This window comes from Panthera uncia, assembly GCF_023721935.1.
Source record: "Panthera uncia isolate 11264 chromosome B2 unlocalized genomic scaffold, Puncia_PCG_1.0 HiC_scaffold_25, whole genome shotgun sequence".
In the NCBI taxonomy this organism is placed as follows: Eukaryota; Metazoa; Chordata; class Mammalia; order Carnivora; family Felidae; genus Panthera; species Panthera uncia.
The window spans coordinates 22,887,643-22,903,927 of NW_026057581.1; the positions used below are offsets into that span (position 1 = coordinate 22,887,643).

The 16,285-nt window shown below is 36.7% G+C and overlaps 1 protein-coding gene across 6 annotated transcripts in view; it reads right to left on the reverse strand.

Annotated features, from left to right (window-relative positions):
• Positions 1 to 1,272: 1,272 nt before the first annotated feature.
• PRPF4B (pre-mRNA processing factor 4B) overlaps positions 1,273 to 16,285 on the reverse strand; it is a 37,138-nt gene continuing 22,125 nt past the window's right edge. Inside the window, exons 8-19 of one of the 6 annotated variants that reach the window (XM_049654901.1) lie at positions 14,897 to 14,987; positions 14,097 to 14,244; positions 12,666 to 12,803; positions 11,904 to 12,057; positions 9,165 to 9,279; positions 8,414 to 8,565; positions 6,982 to 7,068; positions 5,184 to 5,925; positions 4,027 to 4,674; positions 3,697 to 3,768; positions 3,199 to 3,244; positions 1,273 to 1,455 (exon numbers count right to left, since the gene is read on the reverse strand). In XM_049654901.1, coding sequence (XP_049510858.1) covers positions 5,722 to 5,925; positions 6,982 to 7,068; positions 8,414 to 8,565; positions 9,165 to 9,279; positions 11,904 to 12,057; positions 12,666 to 12,803; positions 14,097 to 14,244; positions 14,897 to 14,987 — 1,089 coding nt within the window. In that variant the 3' untranslated portion in view covers positions 1,273 to 1,455; positions 3,199 to 3,244; positions 3,697 to 3,768; positions 4,027 to 4,674; positions 5,184 to 5,721. Of the gene's footprint in view, positions 1,456 to 3,198; positions 4,675 to 5,183; positions 5,926 to 6,981; positions 7,069 to 8,413; positions 8,566 to 9,164; positions 9,280 to 11,903; positions 12,058 to 12,665; positions 12,804 to 14,096; positions 14,245 to 14,896; positions 14,988 to 16,285 lie in introns of all 6 variants that reach the window. The other 5 variants (XM_049654903.1, XM_049654900.1, XM_049654898.1 and 2 more) reach the window with 5 other exon arrangements.

Consider the following 16,285-nt stretch of genomic DNA (forward strand, 5'->3'; position numbering starts at 1 on the left):
CCATCTCAAGTTCATCTTGTAAAAGGATAGCCAAACATTGCCTATTTTACCCCTACGAGGAAAACTCACCACTGAGGGGTGGGGGCACAGTAGTTACCAACAAAGTCAAAAGACTTGACTTCCAACGGGCTTGAGAAATAGCCAACTTCTACTAATTTTGAAGAAACATCTGGCAGTTTGTAACAGACATGTTTAAATTGGAAGTTAATTCCGTCCAGTAAACTTTAGTTGAATTTGGCTTAATGGCTTGCTCATAAATTCCCCATGTTTAGCTCTCTAGTATTGAAGCCTTGTCTTAGCTCCTTTTTGGATCTTTCGATTTCTTCAATGAGAGAAAGCACATCTTTCTCTTTAAAGTTTGCAGCAACCTCCTCCCAAGCCCAATACACTCTGATAAAAAATAGGATCTCAAGACTCTCATGTCACTTTAGAGGAATAGCATATGGTCATTAATCGTCTGCTAGCCCAAGCAGAAAACAACTGGGGCCTTTGGGGGGGGGGGGGGGGGTACCCAGAACCACTGCCATTTGGCCCATTTCTTCCCAAAATCAGGAATCGACTGCTAATGAGAGAAGGGAGCATCAGCCAGGTCAAGTGTATTCACACAGCCACACATTCTGGCTGTCTTCCATTCTCCAGTCCTGCTTTGTGTATTAAAGAGCCACTCAGCCTTGCTGCCACTCTTAAGCATTTTACACGTTGTTTGTTTTGTTAAGGACATTTCCTTAAATGAAAATGGACAGACTAAAGATAAAGTCCAGTATTTGCCAGCCTTTCCCATCGGCAATGAACCAATTGAATGAAATCATTACAGAAGAGGGAGTTCTCTCCTTACTTACAATGTTTCTATTATTAGGAAAACCAAATCAGAACTATATGTACCAAGAATAGGAATCCAACACCGTTCGTTTGGTGTGTGTTGTGCACTTAGTCACTAGGAAGGATTTTGATGTTTGTAAGGAAGATACTAGGCTGTTTCCAAACAGCAGGTTCTGTGAAAGGGCATATTCTGCCAAGTGTTTGGTAAACTTCTCTCTATACCTTTGCCCTCACTGGGATGCACATCAGATGTCTTCTGAGAACCTGTAAATACCACTCTAACTTAATCCGGCAGTTGTCAATCAGATTTGAGCACAGAATACCTTTCGAGGCAGATCTATGAACACCAGTGAAATAGCATCTAAGAAACTTTAGGTAGGAAATGGTGTTTTAATTTAAAACTAAACACAAAATACCAAACTGGAGCAAAGGAAAAAATCAGGAGACAACCTGGTAACAAGAGGCATATTTTATTAAAGTTTCCCAATAATTGGAAACATTGTTTCTATTTAAAATGCAAGTTACAATTCAAATGATACCATGAGTAATTGGGATACACATTGAGTATTTTCAGAGACCAGCTTCCATATCTTGATCACTAAATGGAAAGATTCTTCAGAAGAACAGTCCCTTACCCTACATACAGAAGGAGAAGAAAACAATTAAAGATGCCATGATGATATCTATCAAATAACTGGAAAACATTTTAAGTCAATTTAGTGTACATTATTGACATGTAAAAAAACACAAATGAATCTGTAGTGAACACTTCCAAAAGGAAGACATTCCATCTAGGAGAATGATAAAACTTGTGTTGCATAATATATGCTTGAACTAGTATGCTACAAGGAAAGAAACACTTTACGAAGCCCAATTTCTAATGATATCATAACTCATGAAAGGAAATTACTTATTTGAATGTCTACTTTCCTATCTCCACCATTTAAAAAGGGCATTCCTTAACTGCCTGGCCTAAGTTTGAAGAGATGTGATTCCTGTGTCATTTCAGAGATTTTATTTCTACCTAGCCAGCTCCAGTAACCAAATGATGATCAAGTACAGGTAAAGCAAAGCAGGATGGATGCAAATATGAAACAAATGTGAGAACATTACATTTCTCTGCTCTACCACATACCATAAAACATACGTTTTTCGTATTGTAGAAATGCCCTGAGTATTTGTTTTTAAAGAGGTGGTTATTATAATGGGGAAAAAAAAGTTACAGTATTTTACAAATACAAAACTATTTTGAAGTAGTAGAGTGGAATGAGTTATACACTGGGTTTGAATAAACAGGATGCTATTAATAAGGACTTAAGGGTGAAAGCAAATGCTGGGAAGGTCTTCAAAGTTTACGACCAGATGCTCCCTTCCTTCAAAACTTGGATATTCCAACCTGAATTCTGAGACCTTTGAGAATAAGGTCCACCTAGAATGGGCTCTCCAATGTATGTGCTTTCTGGATCTCACCCACCCTCTCACTACAGAAAGTAGGACCTTTTTGAGGGTTGCGTCCTAAGACTTAGGAACCCTGAAGTCCGACACATTCACGGTATTATTTTGCTGTGAAGTGTAATAAAACAAAAAGTTTTACCAGAGATTAATTTATTTGAAAACTATACAGCTACTGTGAAATATGAATGTAGGTTAAAGGTAATTCAACTAAATGACCATAATCAAATACACAGGTCTTACCAAGTTCTGAATTTCTGCCTCTGCAAAATTACAAATTCTAATCAAATCCTGTGTATGTATATAAAGAATGTTTACAGAGTTCCTTTCAAATAGACAAATCTAGGAATGCTAAATTTGGGAAGATTGACTTCTCTCATTTCCCTTAAGAAGAAAAACTGACAGTGACTCTAAATACTGTGTCTATTTTAAGACCATGATTGGTGCACTTGCGAAAACAAAGGGACTAAAAGGAAAGCTGGATTAAAAGGAAAGAGGATTAAGGGAGTTGAATAATAGTGTTCTTCAAATTCCACGACTTGCTATTCTTTTGCATTTGCCAAGGAGATTAGATACCTAAAGCTAAAGACTGCTTTTTGATGTACAAGGTTTTGGTGGTTTCTAGTTTCCTAATAACCCCTAGGGACCAATTCTGACGGCCACGTGTTTAATGTGGAATCTCGCCATTGAGGAGTCTTTCCTACCAACCACTCAATGACCACTGTTTTTTACTGTAGGGGAGGGAAGAGAGGGGAGAGGTAGGAAGCACAATAAAACAAGCATGTACAGATGAACACAACAGCACTACTACTCTAAGTGCCAAACATTAACGAAACCCAAATAAGGCTGAAAACTAAAAAATTAGACAAAAATTAAATGGAGGATTCTTTTTTGTTTGTTTGTTTTAATCTTTTATAGGACAGAAACCTTAGCTCATGTCTTCTGGCTGTCATCATCTTCCACTGAACTGCACCTAAAACACAAAGAACAAGTAACAAGCAACTTTGTTTTTTAAAGAATAGGTAATAGTTTTGAAGGCATAAGATGAACTGTCTCTAGTGGAAGTTAACTTACTTAAATAATTATATAAAATGAAGCCATGAAAAATCACCAGAAGCATCAAAATGTTAACTATTTTGAGTGAAAATGACTACAAAAGACTCGAATATGCAGCATATGATCACCAAAATAAAGTAAATCATGGTGGGAAAATCACTACCCATTTTGTTAAGGTAGAAAAGCTGCACCTGTGAAGCCTTTTGTAAAAGGCTTCCCTCTACCTGAAGATGGAAACCAGCTTGTATTTACTTTAGTAAAGTCTAAACCATGAAGAGACGGGGTGTAGATTCAAAGTTGGCTTATTATATCATCTATCACCTTCCTGGCTGTAGTTCATTTCATGTCTTTAAATGGAGCAAAACCCACCAGAAGAATGCTGCTATTCTGATTTTCCATTCTTGAATGCACCAAAACGTGCATCTTGTTGTAATTAGGTGCCTGGGTGAATAAAAAAATCCCATTTACAATTTAAAAATATTATTTAAACCCCAAAAATCTGATTATTTTCCACATTGCTCAGGAAGATAAGCATTAATTTTACCACCCAAACAGAAAAGATTCATATGCATTTCTGAAAAAGCTCCCCTACCATGTTTAAAAATACGAATTCCTTTGTGTTGCAAAACCAAGCTGATTTACATGATTTTGTCTTAAATTGTGGCTAAATGTTTATCTACACATGCTGTCAGAAATAACCTTGTTAAGAAGGTGAAGCTGGTGTCTCAGCAAATCAGACCCCTTGGAGAAGGCGTTGAATGGCCTGTGCCCCGTTTTCCTTTTTTCTCTTTCCGCACCATCAGAAGGAAAAGTGAGAAAATAGCAGAAACATTAGTTAAATCCTGAATTATACCCCATAACCTACAGGAATTATCTCACTACACTGAAAGCTGACAATATTTGCAGGATTCTTTTGATGAAATAATTAGGATCCTGATTATTAATAAAATGATAAACTTGTGGCTAGGCTTTACATCTTTAACAAATAATTCTTTTAAAGACTTAAAGGAAGAAATGAAAGGTTGCTTTTAACTAGTTATGGTTTACCTGACTTACCAGCACTGAAGACAAAAACTTTTAAAAATGGCTACAAATGCCTTGTTCACAAAAGACTTTATTATCTAGTGATGCATACTGAGAACATACAGAAATCTGCATGGTCCACTTCACATGCAGTAGAACAATCTTCACTTTACAATAAGTGAGTGTCAACTGTTTTATGCAATAGACAACACTTTAAAGTCACATTCTTAAAGAAAAGCTTCATTTACAAAAGAAATAAAAGGTAAAGAAGCAATTACCGCTTTTAAAAAGCAGCTGCTTTGTTCAAGAGTGGAAGGTTTATGCCTGTATTGAAAGACAACATGATCACAAATAATGAAAACAATGAACAAATGAAAAAACACTTTTACCATAAAGCAGTACACTTTCAAAATGACATACAAATAGTTAAAAATTTCATTATGTTGTCTAACTTTTAAATATGAGGACTCTCAGAATTAGGCCTCAACATTTGTAATTAGTAAATGAAAACTACGCATTGTTTCTATGTCACTACGAACTGTATTTAACAAAATGTATATAAAGTCTATAGCAAGTTGATTTAAAAAAATTAAAGTTAATAAGAAACAGTACACTGAAGGCGCTCTATCCATCAAGCGCACACTCTTCCAATTTTAAATGTGATGAACAGAACAGAAATTGTAACTATGCCACAGTCGCGATGCCAAAAAAGAAAACGAGATCAGTTAGCACACATGCAGGGAATTCCGCCACAAAGCTAATATCCCTCATTTGTCAACTGTTCCAATAAAATAACGTCTTAAAACGCCAGTGATGTTGATGGTTTAGCTTACCTTCAGTGTACTGAATGTTGTACACAACCTGCTTTAAAAGAGGAGGCCGTCCCTGCAGGCAGGCTCAAGAAGGAACAGACCCCCTTCGGCACTGACTACGCCAAGGGCATGCCGCTGTGGCCTGCACACACACACCTAGGAAAATGTGAATATAAACAGCATTTATGCTGGCCATTTTATCTGAAGACCAATATGAAGCCAAGTTTGCTAAAAATAAATCAACCACCCAACATTACTACTCCTTTTATAACAGATGCTTTTGTCTTTTATGTGAACTGCAACCATATACATTTGCACTGTAATTCTGTGCAGTCTTGGCAATTAAAACAGTTCTACAGTGAAATTTCACATAAGACACAAAACAGATTAACTAACATTTCTAAAAGAAATATCACCCTTGGTGTTAATTCAAATATATCATGCTTCCTCAAATTTGCTGGAGAAATATTTATAAGTTTATATACATTAATAAACTGCTGTGAAATTTCTTCAGTCTTTGTATTTAATTACTCAAACCCTTGGAGCTTCTTCATCTCGTTTAAATTTTTTCCTGGATGAAGGCATGCTGTAGGGCCTGATTGATGCTAATTCGTTTAGCTGGGTCCAACATCAGGATCTGGTCCAACAAGTCCTTTAGCTGGTGTACTTTTTTACGTTGGTCTTCAGGAAGTCGCTGGCACCCAATCAAGTCAGCCAACAGGTCCTTGGTTGGATTAATGGTGCTCATGACAGTAACCTTCTCCTAAAAATAATTTTTAAAATGTGTATGTCTAAATGAGTTACTAAGCATATGTAACTTAAATCAGACTGCTTCATCAAGACTTCTAACATAGATTATCATCTACTCATTGAAAACTTTGACACAGCTTCCTCTAGTCTACATCTTTTTAAGAAGCAACCAAAAAACTTCAATGGGGAAAAAAAAAATCAACCCCAAGTTAGCAATGACAGTTTTTAAAAAACACTGTAATTTAATTTTGTAAAAAGAGAGAAAATGTCAAAAGAAAGAAGTCTGTGAAAACCCTAAAACAGTTTAATAATAATTAACAGTAAACACTTGAGTTTGAACTGTACTTTCCCTATCCTGAAGTGGTAACAAACAGACACGGAAGCAAGTCCATACCAAAAAGTGTTTGTGGTTAAGTGCTCCGATGAAGTTAGGAACAGCCGATATAATGGGGCAAACAAAAACAAAGAAGTCCTTACTTTAACCTGGAGGTTTTAGAAGGGCTCATGTAGAATGTGTATTTCCCTTGAGGCCTGAAGTTGGACAAATTATTTTTAGGGGATGAGGAAGTACAGGAGGCAGATAAGGTCAGGACAGTCTGTGAACAAAGGCACAGAGGTGTGACACAGCAGGCCCTTTGGCTAACTGCCAAGTGTGGCATGGTGGGGTTTACAGAGTACTGCGAGGGGGTGGGAACTGCTGAAGATGGCAGAGTTCATCAGAGAGGAACCCAAAGAAGGGTTTTTAAGCAGGGAGAATAACATGATCAGATTTGTTTTCAAAAAGATCACTCTGGCAAGCAGCACAAAAGCTGGATGGGAGGCCAGAATCCAAAGAACAGAGGAAGAGGGCCATTTAAATATGACCTATAATAAAAATAGACTCATTATACTAAACATTTTTAAATTCCTTCATCTTTTTCATAACCTGATTGTGTTTTATTCAGGAACTGGCCAACAGCAAAAGGAATTATTTTTAGTGTTTTAAATATTCATTGCTCCTAGTACCACCCAGCATTGTTTGTTCACAGTAAGAAAATCATTTAATGTAGCACAGCTAAAAGAGACTTACCCTCTCTGTTACTTTATCAACTTCTATATACATGAAGTTGAGGTTTTGATCAAAATGCTGGTCTTTGAATACACCTTTCCGAATCATCTGGCAATAAAGCAAAACAAAACTTGGGTTTTGAACTATTATGAAACAGTCTGGCCTACTAACAATTTAATACGAAACAAGTCACAAATAATATTAATTTAGTCTCTCTAGGTTTGTCTCCTTGTTTAGGAATCTTAGAGTCCTTGCTCTGGAGAGTTTAACCCCTTTGAAAGAGCAAATAGAAATGCTGTGCCTGAAACTACTTAATATCATGAAATTCAATTTTCCCAGGCAGTGACTTAAACCAATTATAATATCACATTGTGCTTTCATTATTCAAAATTGAGGATCAAACAAAGACAAAATAATTTATGCTTAGAAAGTAAAAGTATCACACATTTGGACCCTTTTCTCTTGGCAGTTTAAGAAACCCAATGAAATTTCACAAATTATGTTCCAATGGTCCAAAGAGGATATAGGTGAGACCTCATTAAAACAAATACCAACATGGCTAATTTTTGTGTAACTTCTTCTAACCAAGCCCAACATAATAGAATTTGGACAGTACCTGAAAAATACAATGGCTTCTGACCCATACGTGGAAAAATCTGTAATCTCTCAGAAATTTAGCAAATAAACTGAAATCATCAAAGTCTAACATATGGCCCTCAGGTTTATAAATGCCTCAAGTTTCTGCTTCATTTCTGAAATAATTGTTGTAGCTGAAGCATTAAGGGTGAATTTTAGGTTATAAAGATGTCAAGTTCAAGGGAGTTTTCTTTGTAACTTCCTTTCCCAAAGAACTTCTAATCTGAATAAACTGAAGGCCATCAAGTTCCTTTTCCAGTAGTCCCCCATCATTCTGACAACTGAGCCCTTCTTCACATCTGAACTAACCTGACCTGCATCTTTTTTCATTCCACCTCTCAAGCATGTTTGGTGCTGTTATCAATATACGGTGTGCTCCCAAGGCTGCTTCTCTGCCCATCATTAAAGGACAATAAACAAACAAGGGAAGAACAAAGATATGAAACAGTCATATATATACACACATGTATGGTGCTGAACAAATTTATGCTCATCAATCTCTCTTCCTCAATTCCAATTCTACTCCAAACTCTAGGCCCCTACCCTCCTGCTTAAAAGAATAAAGAAAAGCAAAGAGAGACATTAGAGGGAAGAGGAAAATGGACTTCTCTTATCTTGACAGCTCTTGGTTGATTAGAACCACTAACTTAAACAGCAGAAATGAAAAAGAACTAAGGAATCACAGTAGCCATATACCTGCCTTTCTGAAATTGTTTTATAGACACTACTGAGGACTAAGTGTCAGCAATCTACTGGTCTACAATAAACTACTGCTAAGACCTCAAAAAACAAAAAGCAGCTCACACTAATGTCCTACCTTATTGGGCATCTTTCCTTTGAGATCCATGGCAAGCTTCAACATATGGTTATTGGTTTTGCCAGGAAACAAAATTTTTCCGGTGTAGAGTTCATATAAGGTACAACCCACAGACCACATGTCTATACCATAGTCATAGCTTTTCCCTATAACTGAAAACAAAATGGGAGTGTTAATACATGATGATAAAAACAATCAACTACAATTTATTTTCATTAATGAGGGATTAATTTAGCTCGGCCTCCATAACTGCAATCTTAATACCTCACTTTGGCATTAGCTTTATGTTTTTTCCCCACTAATTCTTAGTAGACTCTTAAACTTAAAAACCTTAAAAAATGACAAAATGCAGAAGGGACTGAAGGGGGGTGTGGAAGAAAGTGTGTATTTCTTTTTTCATTTCACCTTTGGTGGAGGTGCTAACCAGCCTCAACCAAGGCAACAGGAAGAGAAAAAAACAAAGGTCCCATATAATCCATAAATTTGATAATCAGACCTTGAGTAATCAAGAGCAGTCTTCTAAAGCCGAGGATTTTCCAGAACTGTTTTGCTACTCTTGCCAGACATGATCAAGACTCCTGTCACAACTACCACCATTCCACCTGAGGAGGATGAACTTGCTACGGTTCCCTTCCTCATGAATGACCTCGAGCAGCTGCTGAAGTGCGATGGAAAACAGTACTTAGACATTAAATATGCTGTTTCCACTGCATATGATGGCCCAGGTCAAAGAATAGCTGAAGAGACTTACTGATTTCAGGAGCACGATAAAATCTACTGACAAGATAAGGTGTTATGTCATTATCCGCAACATGTGAAGCCGACCCAAAATCGCAGAGCTTTAAAATAGTTTTTGATTCATTAACCTGCAAAACATTTTATCATGGAAGTTTAATTCATGCCAGAAAGAATTAAGACAAATAATCAGATAAAAAACAATGGGTTTTGAGAAGTTATTTCCAATACTGAAAACAAAGTTACCCATTTAAAAATTCCTTTTCTAATTATCTTAGAACTCAATTTCCTAATTATAGAAAATTAAGAGCTATCAAGTATTTGATTATAATTAGTTAAAAGAACTTTTTTCAGTGAGGAAATATGGAATAATACCAAGTACAATTTTAACCTATGCTACTTTGAAAAGGGAGGGGTAATAGAAAAATCTCATTGAAGCAAAGCATCTTCTAAAAATCCCCAGAATACCTGAATAAAGTCAAGTTACTAATTTAAAGGAACATGAACACGTTTATTAAGAAGGGATCACATTTAGATTCTAACTTTCAATTGACTGAGGTTAACTTTCAGTTGCCAGAAAATTATGATAGCAATGAAAGCAGAGGACGATTCAGATTAAATCTGGACAAAATCAGAGTAAAAACATTCTTCACCGGAAGCTGCTAGACCATCCCAAATTTAGCAATCACTTCAAGTCTAAAAAATACTAAATCCCTTAAATATAAAAAAGGTATTAGTCAAGAAAATGTTAAATATATTTGGCACAATATTTGATAAATATGAACTCTATATTAGTCATTTGTTTCTTTTTTCCTTTGTAAATACTTCAACATACACAGTAACAGTGACATCTGCTGAGAAAGGCTGGAGCTGCTCCCATGGCTGCTGCCACTCATGAGTCAGAAGCATGTTCAGGATTAACAAGTGAAGATAATTCATATTCCAGAGTCCCTTCCCCCCTTCAAAAGAGACACACACAAATTCCGAGTTGGGACTTGAACTTGGCCTATAGTTCCCACCCCAAAGAAACATAACACTTTAACATAAACACTTTCTACTGGGATATCCAAGTCTGGTCAGTGTTACAGATTGGCCCATTACAGTTGATATCCACAGAATTAAGCTAATAATGGAAATGATTATTTTTAACTGCCATATCCGTAACCATTCTCTTCATCTGGGGTCTCAGGAAGATAGGGATCTTCAAATGGAAAAGTACTTGTGAAGCTTTTTAAAAAGTATAAACTGCATTCAGCTACTTAATTAACGAAGCAGTTTAAAACCCAGAGAAACCTCAGGACAATTTTAAAATTACAATCTACCAGTTCCACTGACAGGAGTTCCACTCTTGGGCTGGCTAACATGCCTTAAATGATAGCAGGGGAGCCACACTTATGTGCATTTCAGTTTGGCTACACAATTTCTATCCTCTCACAAGGAATGTGGTACTCCTACCACACTGATGGTTGAAATCCTGGGCTAGAAGTTTTGGATTTTCATTCACAAGCAGCTCCCTGTGATCTCTGAGGTCTATTTCCTCCTTTCTTGGGAAGGAGAGACAACATTCAGTGTCTGAAGTCCATGTGAAAACCTTATGAGAGTAGCATTAACTCAAAGAAAATGAAGTTTTAAAAATAAGAGCAAAGGTCTTATTCTTTAACTTCTATGGTGGTTAAACAGATTTTCAATGCATAGTTACCTTTAGGTTTTATAGATCTTACACATTCTTTGATATTAATGTTATATTTCACAATTTAAAGAAAATTGAGGTAAAAACTAACTATGAAGTTGACTAGGCAAGTCTACAATTCATTGATTTCACTGTAATTACTCAGCTCTTCTAACCCCAAATTATATTGGATACGCAATACATTGTAAAGTCAGACAAAACATGCTAAAATGGAATGTCTCATTTATGTGCTAGTCTGGAAGAAAATATTTTAAGATATTAAAAAAGTAAAAGAAGAATCTGAACTAACAGCTAAGTTACTGACAAGGGATCCTTAAACTTTAATGGGATCGTAATCTTTTAAAAGTGTAGAACATGTTACTAGCAGACAAGTTAGGAATTCCTCAAGTTGTGAACATACCCGCAACTCTGAACATCTCAGAACAGGGGTGAAGAAATGGGGCCAGGGAGGGAAGAGGTATGTGTGCATTCATCACTCCCCTATCAGGATATATTACTTTTAAATTTCAAAAACATGTACTCTGTGAAAGCTGCATATTATACCAGAAGTCCTTAGGAGATAAAGACTGAAAGGGACACCTTTCAATGTAATCACAACTGAGTTACTGTGTTTGGACCCCCTCCTGGGCACCTACAGACAAACCGTAGATTTAAGAGATAATTCTCCTTAAGTGTCTCTAACCCTGTCAGACCACAGAGAACAAAGAGTTGTGAACATTCCTAATTTCAAACAACACATATGCATCTTTTATTTTTTTCTTTTTAGATACCAGAAGAAACCCACCATTACTCCATTAAAGCACTCCTGAGATTTATGTGTACTCTAAAATCCATCAATAAAAGGAAAAAATTGGGGACAATATCCTATTTCCTTTCTTTACACTTTACTATGAAATTTCATGGACCAACTTCCATAAAAGTAAACCCTGGTTAAGTCCTTTGTAATGGGTAATTAATATACTGAGTTGTTCTTCTAAGACATCGTTTCTAGAATAATACAGTGGTAATCACATCATTGGTAAGAAACTATACGGATGTACAAGGCAACCTGACTGATGGACTTACCAGGATATTGTCTGGCTTGATATCTGCATGTAGGATATTGCATCTTTTAAGGAGTTTTAATGCCAAGAACAGCTGCTGACTATAGGACCTCACGGCTTTAATATGAAGACCAACATCTTTACCATATTTTTTTAACACCTCTCGTAAATTCATACTTTTAGGAGAGAAAAGCAACAACACAAAATTAGGGGTTAAAATGCAAAATGGAAATAAAAAAGGCAAAATCATGTCCAAGCATAAAGTAAAATCAAATCTGCAATCTGGATTATAATGAAAGTACCTGTTCAAGAACCTCCTCAGATGTTTAATAAATTATTCTACATTGAAATGAGAGCACATGAATCTGTGTGTATATAACACAACTTTCCAGTAAAACTCAATTTTCAAAAATAGAAGGGAAGACATACAATGGTAAAATTCCTATTGATTTCAGAATGGTTCACATCTGAAAGCCCAAAACTAAAGCCATACTTTTGACAATCAAAATTGTATTTTCCTACTCCACTATTTCCATTTCTTTTTATCATGGTGTAAAAGTATTGAACTTTCAGAGAACCTCTGTTGTGCTGATGGCTACAGGAGATTAGAGTTTGGCACACGGTATGCAGTCAATTCGTGTTTATACATTAACTATTGTCAAGAAACTAGTTCTTAACCAAAAGTAAAAGACAAACCCAGAGCTAACTGGAAAAATAAAACACACAGAAAATTTGTCATCACATTTATCTAAATGTTTAGTAATGTACAGATTTGACAGCTTACCTTAGAGGCTCAAATACGAGACAGAGATGCTGCTTGTGATAAAAGTGTCTGAAGAGTCGCAAACAATGAAATTTGTCATCAGGATCAGCATCATTAAGTTTTTTCAAGAATTCTAGTTCTTTTAAGCCAGTTTTTTGCCTGAAAAGTAAAAAAAAAAAATCAAAACTGAACACAATACAGATTAAAAAAAAAAATCAAACAATATTTAACTAGTTCCAGTCTGATGTATTACAGAAGATAAGCAGTTTGGAATTTTTTTTAAATACTAATAAATCTATTGAGGACTGACAAGTCTGTATATCATTAATGCAATAATTTATACTGAGCCAAATATTGTTCTCACGTAGTTAATTTCCACAATTAACAGAAAGAAACACTAAGAAACAAACCCACATTTCTTGAAGGAATTCAATCTTGCACATATTTTATCTCAAAAACATCTTGATGTAAATGTTATTTTAACAAAAACAGAACCACCCTGTACAAGTTCTGGTGTAAGAGTCTAATAATGGATGTCTTACCAAGTATTAAATATTTGGTTTTCCTCTAAAATTCTAGTTATAATTTAATGGACTATTACTCGACAATCAAAAAGAATGAAATCTTGCCATCTGCAACAACATGGATGGAACAAGAGTGCATTATGCTAAGCAAAATTAGCCAGAGAAAGACAAATATCATGATTTCACTCATATGTAGAATTTAAAATACACAACCGATAAAACATAAGGAAAGGGAAGCAAAAATAATGGGGGCGCCTGGGTAGCTCAGTCGGTTAAGCGGCCGACTTCAGCTCAGGTCATGATCTCGCGGTCTGTGAGTTCGAGCCCCGCGTCGGGCTCTGTGCGGACAGCTCAGAGCCTGGAGCCTGTTTCAGATTCTGTGTCTCCCTCTCTCTGACCCTCCCCCATTCATGCTCTGTCTCGGTCTCAAAAATAAATAAACGTTAAAAAAAATAATGTAAAAATAGGGAGGGGGACAAAACTTAGATCTAAATATAGAGAACAAACTGAGGGTTGCTGGAAGGGTTGTGGGTGGGGGGAGGGGCTAAATGGGTGATGGGCATTAAGGAGGACAGACACCTGTTGGGATAGCACTGGGTGTTGTATGTAGGGGATGAAATCACTAGATTTTACTCCTGAAATCATTATTGCACTATATGCTAACTAACTTGGATGTAAATTAAAAAATAAAAATAATGGCAAGTTGACTTTAACATCAACTCAGTGTGTGGTTATGGATTGTGCTTATTAGAACATATGGGTATGGCAATTACCTCTATTGTATAAAAGAAAAAGGGCATCAGATTCAATACCATCATTCTGTCATTTTAGAACTGCAATACTTTTATAGACTGTTATACTTTTTAAAAATCTTCACGTGTCAATACCTGTGTTTTTAGGTTTCATTACATATGTCTTCTGAACTTACATGAGCTCATTGTTTCTGATGATTTTTACAGCCACTTCTTGGTTTGCTCTTGCATTATCTCTGGCTCGTACAACGTTACTGAATACACCCTGGCCAGTGTAGCCATACACATTGTAACGCTTATCTAGGACTTCACCTATGTTCACGCCTAGAAAAGTAAATTAAGAAATGGGAATTTTGAAAACAATAAATACTTAAGAAAACTCTGAGATACACATAATAAAAAGAAACAGTGCAGTCACTTAAAAAAGTGTGTCAAATCTCTACTGTATGTTTGGTGTCCTAGGCACCAGGGAGAATCAAAGCCAAGCCTCCATCATTCGTCACTCTTTCATAATGTGGTTCAAGCTGCATGCCCACTTCCTATCCACTGCTGAGGATTTCAACATTGAGTAGGGAAGAAATGTGCTCACTGAAGTGTTTCCAACTGTAGTCCTGCAGGACAAATACTGCATGACTGGCATCCCAAGCTCCTTGTATGTCGTTTTTCTTGGTTTTCAGATCAAGACGAGCAAGTGACGTTCCCCCTCCTCCTCCTGGAGGCTTATCTCATGGCTGAAAACAACTTTGAATAGATTTAAGTTGCACATCAAGTTTTTACCTCACGTCTATTCATGAAGCTCGTGGGCTGCTTACTAGATTACGACATGGGTTCATGCAGCTATCCAATGTGCCATACTTTGTAAGTGCTGGCACTGTGATGGGACTCTCAGAGTTCTCCAATGTGTGACTGCATCAAGCAAAAGAATTCTATAAAATATTGCAATGAACTCTAAAATTAATCAGAACCGTGAACTTACGGTAATAGCCTTCTGCATCTGTCCAGTTATCCCTGAGGTTGGGATTCTCTTTGAAATCTTTCCCAATACCAGCAGCCCGAAGACGAGCACTCTGAAATGAAGGAGGCAACAAGAGAGCCATTTACCTACTAATCAGGCAGACATTTAAACCACTTCCTTTAAAACAAAAATGGGCAAAACAAGCTATAATTCAATAAAAACATCTTATGCCAAATTAAGTAAACTCTTACCATCACCTGGAAACATGAGTAACAAAGTCTCTTATACCACAATAACGCTCAGGAAAAAAGTTAAAGTATCTTCAAGAAATCTTAGGAATATGACTAGGACATTATAAATGAAAAAGACTCAAAACCAGGTCTGGTTTTTGACAGCTATTAATAGACAAAGGGGGACAAAAATTACAGATGGGCACTCAGTTAACAATAGGTATCCAACACTCTCTTCTACCAATTCCACATTTCTTATACTGCCTTGTCCACTTGCCACCCCTTGGCTCCTCTTCCCACATATGCATGAAAGGTCACTGGCTGTACTAAGTTTGTGTGGGAAATTAAGAATATTACAAACCACTCTCCATGATACCCAGAAGGCCCCTGTCACCCAAGCAAATGATGGGCACTGATACTTTCACTGGCTCAATCATCATTTCATCATTCCTTAACCTGGCATTATTTAGTATTTCTGTTTAAAATACAGACGTAGACACATGAGCCCATGATCAAGGTCTTCCGGGTCCTGGACACAGACTGCTTAATCCTACTCCATTTTTAATTTCCCCTTTTTAAAATTTTTTTTTTTTTTAACGTTTATTTATTTTTGAGACAGAGAGAGACAGAGCATGAACGGGGGAAGGGCAGAGAGAGAGGGAGACACAGAATCGAAAGCAGGCTCCAGGCTCTGAGCCATCAGCCCAGAGCCCGACGCGGGGCTCGAACTCACGGACTGTGAGATCGTGACCTGAGCGAAGTCGGACGCTTAACCGACTGAGCCACCCAGGCGCCCCTAATTTCCCCTTTTTATGTTTATCCCCCTACTTCCTCTTCTTGCCAAAGCCTCCTTATTTCTCATATTCTCTTGAATTTATAATGAAAAAATCCCATACTTTTGAGTATGTTTTTAAGACTTTTTCAAGAAAAGAAAACTGGAAACATGGCTAAAAAGCCAAAATTTCTTAATCCCCTGCCTTAGAATAACACTCAGAACTCTTTAATGACTTTATTAGGACCCAAATCCTAACTTTTCAATCACCAATAATATCGAAGCCCAAAGTGGACTCTGCTCTAATACCAGCTTGGAAATTATTGGTACCATCTTGTCTCAGCTAACTATGCCCTACACACACACACACACACACACACACACACACACACACACACACACACACAC